This window comes from Trichoplusia ni, chromosome 10, assembly GCF_003590095.1.
Source record: "Trichoplusia ni isolate ovarian cell line Hi5 chromosome 10, tn1, whole genome shotgun sequence".
NCBI lineage: Eukaryota > Metazoa > Arthropoda > Insecta > Lepidoptera > Noctuidae > Trichoplusia > Trichoplusia ni.
In genome coordinates this window covers 1,570,385-1,581,342 of record NC_039487.1, presented here as the reverse complement: position 1 = coordinate 1,581,342, position 10,958 = coordinate 1,570,385, and the positions used below count along the sequence as shown (strand labels likewise).

Sequence of the window (10,958 nt, the reverse complement as noted above, 5' to 3'; positions counted from 1 at the left end):
AAGGACTGTCACGTGTCTGCAATCTCAGATGTTCTGTGTTGCGGACGCGCATCACTTTGTTTCTATTTTAGTTTGCTTTAAATGTCACCAAACAAAAATATGGTATTATGCTTTCTCCTAGATTTCATAAATTCTTTGTCAGTTGTATTTAAATCTTAACGTAAAAGTGATTTATATTATCATATTCAAATGGTTAATGTATGTTGATTTTTACAATATAAATACGTCAATGCACTATTCAGTCATGTAATGAGGTATTTCGTTTACTATATTATTTGTAATAATAATAATTCAATAGCAGTTTATGCAAGCCAAGGTAACTGATATTTCTACAAGTTAACAATGATTTAGATGACATTTCCTCGTGTTACGCAACGTCACTTCGAATTGTCACTTCTACACATTTGAGCAAATCGAAATGTCTCTTGTAGAAATGTCACTTTTAGGGTCGTAGATTATTTAAAGCTCTGCATAATATAAATAGAATTATTCACTTGTGCTTATTTTTGTATCAGAATATTTTTTAGCACAACTTTAAATTACTAGTATTCATATATTCTGTATATTTTGTAATTAAAGGTATTTACAGTAATATAGTGAACGAAAAACCATCGCCACGTTTATTTACTAAGCCTTTGATGTTTATTAACTTATTAAGATGTTTTTTCTTGTAGGAGCACATTAGTTGTATCTGGAGGCTCCTTCACGCTATAATATAGTGGAAAAACTGTATATTGGTGATGCGAAACAAATAACTGGATATTCTATAACTATTAGTTAAAAAATAAAAGTTAAATTTGTATATTTAGATCGATAGATAAGTATTATTTAATCATCTATGATTTTATTTCACGTTGGCAACACATGTTAGAAAATATTTTTGCTATTGGCAACATTGGAACGTCAAGTAGATTAAGGCGACATTTTGATATGCGATGTTATAGAATTTCTAGTTATTTTAATGATGAGCGATTGATATATACATATAGTATAAAAGATATATTGTAAATTATGAATAACAGTGAATGTATATTGATGTGACAGAGGAATGAGTTCTCTAGACAAAACATTTAACAAATTGTTTTATTTACAACCCTTTATAATACAACTTATAACTCAAGAGCAAAAACATACGAAAATCATAAGAAGTTTTGAGGCACTTTCGAAACATTTAAGTGAATATAGCGTTTCCAAAATGTGAAAATTTCATCTCTATGGAGAAAACCGGGAAAGAAACAAAGTTCTGTTTAAAGTAAATTACAGATGTCTGTAAAATGTAAAAGTGACAAACTGTTTCTTACCGAAATAATAAACTTTAAATAAAACTGCAACCGTCTGCAGTATTTTTCCAATAAAAATAAACACTTTTTCATGACGAATGCATTCAACAAATCCAGCTGATTTCACATATTTCGGTTGCTCTACAAAGAATCGTTATTATTGCAAATTATTTAAAACAGTACTCGGAGAAAGTTTTATACGACGAATGTGATTTTATTTGAATCAAGTTAATTATTATCTAGGAAGACAATTTATCTTCAAAAGTGATGTGGTGTATTCAATCTTAATTTTAATTAGTCCAAGATTATAAAACAAAATGTATATAACATCCATATTAATCATTTTACTTAACATACAATATCATATCACAAATTCAATTAATATAACGGAATCGACTAATAAAATCAAATCTATACTTCAAGACTACAAAACTAACAGATGCACTCGATGTACAAGCAAAGCTGATACATTTGTGAAGAAATCATTAAAGTTTGTTAAAGAAAATGAAGGTTTGGGTGATTTTTTGAAAAGTTTTAATGTGAGTCAGTGCGGGATGAAAGAAAGTGCCAACTATGTGGCAAGTCATGTATTAGATGGACTGATTATACACGATGGCTTGCCAGACTGGCATTGGGGCGAATATAAGGTAATTATACTTTCATTTTTGTGTATTAGGTAGGAAAATGTAGGAGGTAGCGACTTTACTCGTCCGATCAATTAAGGGGTTGTAGTTTAGCGTAAAATAATTAAGGGCTTTTGATTATTTATTAGAAAAAAATTACATATCGTATAGATTACCGAATACCGTACAGTGAGTTTTTCATGGTTATATTTGTCGTTAGTGCTTTTTTTTCTTGCGTCGTTTGGTAGGTACTTTTTGAGTGAAAATAACGGGATTCTTCCGTCAGAAGCGGGACATAGTAAAGTTGATGTTTGATGTTCGATGTTCCGCGCGTGAACATCACAAGCAAGCAACGAAGAAGAAATTGTGTCAATGCGTGATCATTACACGACACTGGTAGAAATTGACAAAACTTTCCACATATTACATGTTATTTGACATTTCTTCTTTGATCTTCTTAAAATGAGGTTCACAAGTTTCCTTACATTGAATGATGCGAGCAGCCGAAGATAGATTACGATGGCATGCAATTGGGGAGGCCTATGTCTAGCAGTAGACGAATATGGGCTGATGATAACGATGATAATGATAATTTCCTTACAGTCAGTCCACAATAAGGTTTACTCGTCGCTCCAGCATGAGTTTGACGCGTTATCGAAGTGGCGTGAAAACCTCCGAAGAGTGGCCCAACACAACCGCGACTACCTCATCGGGAAACAGTCATACTCACTCAATCTCAACCGGTTTGGTGATCTGGTAATCATTCTTGTAAAACTATGGAGAGAACTAAGCTTGGTACATGCCATAAACCGCACAAATGAGTGCATTTGGCAATCGCCTTATAGATCCAAAAGGCACTCGTCTTAAGGGAAAAAATTGTAGGCAACTGCACTCGCAACCCACTGGTGGGTGTCGTGTCGGGAGTTCGATCCCCGCAGAAGGTGTCTTTGTACTTGTGAATGGAATATATGTGAATTTCCCCTCAACACAAGGAAATAAATCCCTTACTGTGGGAGTCCTTTTTCAAACTATAAGATCCGCACGAAATACTCAGGCAGGTTTTGTATATTGGCGTAATTGTAGTCCTATTAAGTACATCCATCCTAGATATTCAAAAGTAACATGTTTAAATAATAAAATTTAAATAAAAATCTGTACTTGTGGATCAGAATTATACTGAACACCGCTTCTTAAATTGTTTCTCCCCAGAGACAAAACGGCGCATCATACTCGGCTTATTTATTTTAAACTACCAACAACATAATACCATGTCTATAAATAAATAACACTAGCAATTATCCCCGCAGTAGTAGAAACTAAATCTAGTTATTAGTCCTGTGTAATAGCTACTATAGAATTCATGGAATTAGCATTCGATCTAAGCAATAATAAGCCTTTAATGTCAGAATTAACTTCATTAATACAGAGGACAATGCATGTAATTAGTGTAGTTCGTTAGTACAACAGCAGTTGTGATTGAAGTTGTTTCGTAAGGGGTAGGTAATGGAAACTAGGATTACCTAATATTGTTGAATGTTCTGAGGTGTCTTTGTGTCTGGGAATTGAATGTTTGTGATACCCCCGCGATAGAAGGATTAAATTAATTAGTGCCAGAGTCGTTAAAAACCACCTGATGTTACCTTGTGGGATGACCTGTCGGCTTCCAACATTGTGTCTATTCGAATTCAATTGCGTATAACAAGGTAATAATCCCCTGTTGAAAATCGTTAAAGAAAACGTCGTGAAGAAACCAGCGCACTATAAGCATAAGTGCTGTTTAAAACTAACATCAGATTGGACATCAACCGTACAAAAAAAAGAAGAGAGCTATTGATTTGAATGTAATTTAGTTTTGATAATGTAAATATAAAAATTTGCAAGTATTGCAAAGTCATTTACAGGCAGAACCTAGGTATTTTTGTAATAACTATCGTGAGACTGATTCATTATTAAATGATGTAACGGTTTACTCACGCGTATTTATCGGGGTAGCCCGACTAGTTTTCGAACTGTTCGACTCGCGATCCCGCCACGTCTGCTCATGATTAAGGACTCCGGTTGGGTCCGAAACTAGTCGGGCTACCCCGATAAATACGCGTGAGTAAACCGTTACATCATTTAATAAAGAACCTAGGTAGTATAAAACCGAGAGAATCGTGTATTAATTCATTAAACTATCTACTATTTATACTTACTAAATTAAATAAAAACTTTAACACCGTAAGTTGTTCTAAAGGATCCTCAGAGCGCGGCATAAATTTCAGCACTTTATCAGAGTGTTATATCTTTTAGGACGTCGAGGAGTACTTCAGTAAGTTTCTGAAGCTGTTCCCTACGTTTCCGCTATTCGATCCCGCTGAAGACCATCACAGGACCGCTTACCGCAGGAGTTTGAAACACAGTATTCCTAAAAAGGTAAGCTTTCATAAGAATTTCCCTAACTTCTTACTAAGCATGTAATATATGTGGTCTCTAATGAAGAAGATTGTGCGTTGAATAGAGTCTATGCATATGGGTTTAACTAATAAAGAAAACCAGTGGTTCTTTTACTTCTCTTAAAATATTATTGTATATGAAGGAAACGCAAGGATGCTTGCTTCTGACAATAAATTTTGAAACATTCAACTGTGTCCTATGGATTTTCTTGCCGGTTCGTATCCACGGGAATGACATTTTAGAAACGTGCACCTAAGGTCATTGGTTATTTAATATGACCTCCTAAGCGCCTGTTGTAGGCCTACTAGAAATATAAGCATTATGATTTTATGTTTTAAATAGAGTTTCAATAGGTACATTTTATATCCGACTAGCTATCCCGACGATTTAAGTACGACCTAACAGTTGATGTACATTTTTTGTCTTTGCAATTTTTCCATTTTTTAAAACCGTTTGGCCCTTCCTGGCCTGCTACGAATATTTCAAGACTAAAGTAAGCCAAATCGGTTCAGCCGAGTTTTGAACAGCAATTCATTTTTATACATAAGGAAGGCTTTTTGTAAATTACATTCATCAGCATGATTTGTAGAATCAATAATTAGTCGCTTCATTCCAGTTTGACTGGCGTTCCAAAGGCTTCCGCCCTCGTCTCGAAGAGCAGCATGACTGCGGCGCCTGCTATGCCTTCGCTGTCGCCCACGCGATGCAGGCGCAGCTTTACAAGAAGCATGGCTATTGGGGCGAATTGAGGTAAATCATCAGGATTAGTACAGCCGAATGGTTAAGGTCACCAAGCCAAACTCACTGAGCTTGACGTGTTTTGGGTCGATTCCCGTGTAGGACAAGAGTTTTTGTGATCAACGAAAGCCTATTCTGAGTGAGTGTGTTTGTGACTCGGATAGGATGAGGAAGGCAAAGGAACGGGTGTTTTGACTCAAATTGGGGAAGCCTTTGTTCAGCTGTGGACCTCGATAGTCTGATTGATTGATTAACAGATGCGGCAGGATGTTCAAACAAAAAATCTTATGACATAGTGCAGGACAACGATATATAAAAATCCTTTGTATTAGAAAAAAAATATTTGTTTCCATAAGTGTGCACGGAACTCCGTCTTTGTCTCAACGACCGCTTGTTAATTGGCTAGGAGCTCACGAAACTACGATTGTTTCGGTAATATTTAGCTTTGAGATATGATATTTTAGCTGCACTTAATCTAGGAAAGATTGCCACACTCTCACCGCTGTTCTACTTCCCACATTTAAAAACCATTTCTTTTCAAGTCCCCAACAGATAGTGGACTGCAGTTACAAGGATGGCAACGCGGGCTGTGACGGTGGATCACTCCGAGCTGCTCTCCGGTACGCCGCTAGAGATGGACTTCTCACTGAGTCGCAGTATCCTTATGTTGGCAAGGTGTATATTAATCTTTGTATCTCTCTTAATTCACGAGATGCTTTATGGGAAGATATCGTGCGTTTTAAAGTGCAATTTGGGTACATATATGGAGATGTTCCGAAATAGTGAGAATTTTAATCTAAGATAAATTGAGCCGTGTGTAATGTTACGCGTGACTGCTCAATAAATGAATAATAATATCCCGTAAACGCCCAATGCTGGGCAAATCAATTACAAAAGTACAAGTATTCAATGACATAATTTATAACAAATGTTCTAGAAAACATGGGATGTTGTACATATTATTTTACCGATAGCTATCACTTAAGGTATAAGGAATTGTGAAATATTATAAGCATGGGTCATGGGTTTCTTGTGTCATGGTCATACCATTAGGGAACACTTGCCAATTTGAGTTCCACAGGTACGTAGGTACATAAAGAATACGAATGCGCCTGTTACTTCTTGATTTTTCTTCACATGTGCGACAACTTTTTAACCAATATTATTTTCAATTAATTTGTCGAAAGGGACTTCATTGAAATTTCACCGAAATCTCCCAAACGCGGTCGAATATTACATAGCACAAAATATTTCATATCAATTTTAATATTGGTGCCGAAATTATTCCTTTGTGACAAATTCATTACCTACAACATAATAAGTAGTTATTACCACTTGCATATAGCAGATATGTAGCAATCTCTTTCATTTATTCTTTTATAAAATTAATCCTTAGCGAACGGGCTTATCAATTTGCTTAATTAATTAACGGAATACATCAAAAGCCGGCGCCAAAAGGATTTAATCTGTTATACATTGGGAACAGTATTATCGAGTAAAAAAATAATTATTTTCATATTGAAAACCTCTTAAATTATTTAATTTTCTGCAGAATACATATTGTTTTATGGGTTTATTTTTTTTCAGTTTAGGATGAAAAGTTAAAAATCCTAAGGCCGTAGTGGTAGTTACGCGTTAGTTTAGTCTAGAGCTAACTGATTTAATATCATGCCTTAATAATGTGATATTTTTTCTTAAGTTAAGAGTTACTTAAAGGCAAAATAGAACCAATTACCGAGGTACTACTGTCAATCCCTTTGTCACCAACCTGTTTCTTATGGACCATTATACATAGGTAAACACCCGTAATTTGCACGGAAGATCTTTGTCTGGTACCGCTATATTGTTTTATCATAAAATACGAAAAATAATAATCGAAGCATAAGTTGTTACACTGATTTAGCGGTATCGCAAATTAATTTTTCATTAAACCGATTTGTACCCCACTTGTACCTACCCTTTTTCTTGTAATACCCTCAATTTCCTCTTCCATAGAGAGGTAGATGCAAATACGACATGTACCGCGTGCGGGCCCGCGCGCGCCGCTGGGCGACACTCCCGGCGGGCGACGAGGCGGCTATCGAACGAACCCTGGCCACTATCGGACCTCTAGCTGTAGCTGTTAACGCTGCACCCTTCACATTTCAGTTATACAGGTAAGAACTTGTACGAAGTTATTATTTGTTTGGTTAATTTCGGTTTAGTGAGATTTAGGCAAAAATAATCGCTCACTGGGTAGTTAAGAACAAAAGATAACGATCTCCACCAGAAGATGATAGGACTTACACTCTCACTTAGAACTGGCTTCTCTTAGCCATACATATACCGAGATAAATGGAAGGAGGGAAGAGAGAGAGAGGGACTAATAGCTGGTAATATGGCTGCATGAACTGCCGACTGGTATAGGTCATCACGCCAAACCCAATTGCGGCAGCAAACGTATCAAATCGCGTTGCTATTTAAAAACAATAGTGCGAAACAAAACCTTTCTTATTTTACAAAAACAAAGTTTAATAAGTAAAAAAAAAACCTCTATACATGTCGTATTGTGATTCACGAATGCATGTTTACACAAATCATTACCAGTCAGTTATCCGTGCAGTCAAATTATCGACATCATTTGTAACCTACAACCGTTTAACTTTCTTAGCTTTTAAACGATTCCTCTCTGTCATAAAGGAACGGTGTATACGACGATCTGTTCTGCACTCCCTGGCAGATGAACCACGCCATGTTGCTGGTGGGCTACACGCCGGAGTACTGGGTTCTGCTCAACTGGTGGGGCAAGAACTGGGGCGAAGACGGATATATCAGGTAATGTGACAATAACTATTATAGGTAATGTTCAATAATCAACAAGTTTTAAACAACGCCATCTAGTTTTAAACTAAGTAAAGCTTGTATTATGAGTACTGGACTACTGATATTCGATTACCAAGTAGAACAATTTATTTATGTATGTGATCCACAAAAGCTTGTTCCGAGTCTGGTTTTTGGCCTTGATTTTAATTACCGTGGACCTCTCGATACAAAAAATTTATTCATCAGTATTGGATAGTTAATTTTTAACCTTATTTCCATTGGTCAAAAAACGATTAAAAGCAGAGTTTAAAATTAAATTAAAAGACAGTTGATATGGTAAAGTAATGTTTGAGTTGGATGACAAGGGGACTTTGTAAAGCTAGAAAGTGAATTGTCTTAAAAGTAAAGTATTTTATTTGATTTAGGATAAGGAGAGGGCTAAACCGATGCGGAGTGACAAACATGGCGACTTACGTAGAGTTGTAAATAAACGTCTTGTATTGACATTTTCTTTGCCTTTTTATTAAAAAAAAAATGGTTAAATATAATAATATGTTACCATGTAAAAACTGCTTTGTCGGTTGTTTTTCGCATCTTGGACGAGATATACCAGCAACGTACCGTCATAAGCTGAATTGATTGCCTGTTTTACACTTAAACACAATACTTCGAGTGCACGGATAGCAAAGTGGCCACATTGGACAAGCATTTGTGAGTTCCACACAAGCTTGTTCTGAGTCTGAGAATCTTTGTGCAGGTGAGTTAAATTTTTGTGAATTCCACCGCGGTATAAGGACTAAATTCTCAAGGGAGGAATTCGTTTTAAAATTATGTAACTGGGTTAATTAACACCCTATCTTACTAAACAAACAACACGTAAAACCAAATTCACATTTACACCTTAGAACATTACCTAATTAAATTAAAAGAAAATAAATAACAACAAAATAGGGAAATAAGTTATTTTGAGACTACCACGCAGAGAACGCGGCTAATTCAAGTGGTCGCTGTGGAGTTAAATTCTTAATTCATTTATACCAGTTTTCTCTATTCGCCGGCAATGGATGGCGAACTATTTGCCGCGTTCGTTTGAGCTTGGCTTGTGGTATAAGGGATGGGCTGTAGCAAGGATGTATGAAAATACAACCCCTGAATTTGTTTCGATATTTCTTCTCATGGTATTACGATAGGAAATCTTGAAATGAGAGCTAAGTTCAATACTGTTATATGTGCTTCAGTCTGTTGACTTCAACGTCAAAATAAGTGAGATCTAAATGGGTTCCAAGATCAATGATCATCCATGAAAGTCGAGAAGAATTTATAATAACATCATTTCTTCTAATAACAATGTCTGACATGGCTAGTTCTCATATCATGATTTTTATTTTCTTACATGTTTTTATCCTCAACCTATTCTCCTAGTTAGGTACCACGCGGACGCAGTAGCGGGCAACTGCATTACTCTACTTACTAACATGTCCTACTACTATTATAAAGGCGAAAGTTTGTAAGTATGGATGTATGGATGTTTGTTACTCTTTCACGTAAAAACTACTGAATGGATTTGAATGAAACTTTACCACAATATAGCTTATAGATCAGAATAACACATAGGCTACAATTTTTGAGGTTTCTAATGTGAGGTCGAAAAAAAACACATTTTTTGCGCTTACATTGCAAACGCTGACTGAATCCTACAAGATAGATAGATAGAAGGCAGGTATAAATTATAACTTATATCTTCTAACCACGCGGACGAAGTCGCGGGCAACAGGTAGTATTTGCATAAATTGAATTTATTTTTCCATAAAACCGCTACCGCTTACAAACCACACCCCTACCTAACCTAATTGAGTATAGTTGAGGAAGCGGTCAGAGGGGCACAAATGCGATTTATCTGTTCCCGAGTCACTCACTAAGAACCACTAATATTCGCTCTAGACTTGCACTAAATGATATCCCTGCACTTGTTCCTCTTCATTTATATTTTCTTATCACCCCTTTTTATTGGTAAAATGTTGCAGTTGTTGGAACGGGATGACGCGATACTCGGCGTAGAGTGGTGTCTCGTACACATGTATTGCCGTTTTATTTAATTTGTTCAAATAATCCGAAAACACAGATCCGTAGTGTTAGTAAAGTACCTTATGCCATTATGAGCTCATATCCCACCGCATTTTTTCCCGCAGAAATAAATTGTATGCTTTTGATGCGGTGGTTTTGTAAATATTTTAATCTCATGCACAAGGACACCCAGACTTCGAATAATAATTACTGGATCACAAAAAGGCTTGAACTATACGGGGATCGAAGTCACAACACGTCGCGCGTCGTGTTGACCCCATCCACTCGGCAATCCGAACAATCAAGTGTTTTAAAATAAATTCAGTGAATAGAGACGATCAATCAAAGTAGGTTTTAAAACATTTAATTACGTAAAAAAATGGTTATTCTTACACATTACTCACCTGCGCCCTTAAAACAAACCTTATTAATATAACAAAGAGTACATTTTAAATTGACACTGTGTGACGCAAAACCTGCAGGTACAAGCGAGTGCGTCTCGTTTAACCGAGTATGAAACGTTTTGTTTTTCCAAACTGGCCACAGCCAGTAGGTTTGCACGTACCGACGAAAAATAACGGAACAGTATTGCCAGACAAAAAAATTACGTCAAGCGTAAATTGGAATGGTTGCAAGGATTCTGAGGAGACAGAAGTAATTTATTGTACGTTTTTTATACTTCTTATACATGAAAATATGTATGTTAAAAGGCGGGCTTAATGCCTGAGGCAAGAAGACCAGTCAACTATAGGGTGATGCAGAGATAACTAGAACTTGCATAGGCAAGGTTTGAAGGAGTACACTATGTATGTACAATATAGTTACTATATACTACAACACTAAACTATACTCCACGCGCCCTGACTATAACTTAACACTTAACTTTGCTATACAAGGAAACAATAATATACACAGTTTATTATTTTTATTTAGATATTTAGGTAATTAGTGAGTTTAATTACGGAAGAGAATAGCAAGCTACATCACACAAGGAACAGATAATTAACACAAACTT

General features: G+C 36.0%; 1 protein-coding gene across 1 annotated transcript; it reads left to right on the top strand.

The window, feature by feature from the left end:
* The first annotated feature begins 1,595 nt into the window (after positions 1-1,595).
* LOC113498261 (cathepsin L1-like) lies at positions 1,596-9,407 on the top strand. Its single transcript, XM_026878208.1, has 8 exons — positions 1,596-1,927; positions 2,507-2,659; positions 4,196-4,318; positions 4,956-5,089; positions 5,620-5,752; positions 7,073-7,233; positions 7,757-7,891; positions 8,305-9,407. The coding sequence occupies exons 1-8, from the start codon at positions 1,598-1,600 to the stop codon at positions 8,363-8,365; spliced, it is 1,230 nt and encodes a 409-aa protein (XP_026734009.1). The 5' UTR covers positions 1,596-1,597; the 3' UTR covers positions 8,366-9,407.
* The last annotated feature ends 1,551 nt before the right edge of the window (positions 9,408-10,958 follow it).

Coding starts and splice junctions, on each gene's coding strand:
- LOC113498261 (XM_026878208.1), top strand. CDS start 1,598: ATGTATATAACATCCATATTAATCATTTTACTTAACATACAATATCAT. Junction 2,660..4,195: donor TCAACCGGTTTGGTGATCTG/GTAATCATTCTT, acceptor TATATCTTTTAG/GACGTCGAGGAGTACTTCAG. Junction 5,090..5,619: donor GGCTATTGGGGCGAATTGAG/GTAAATCATCAG, acceptor TTTCTTTTCAAG/TCCCCAACAGATAGTGGACT.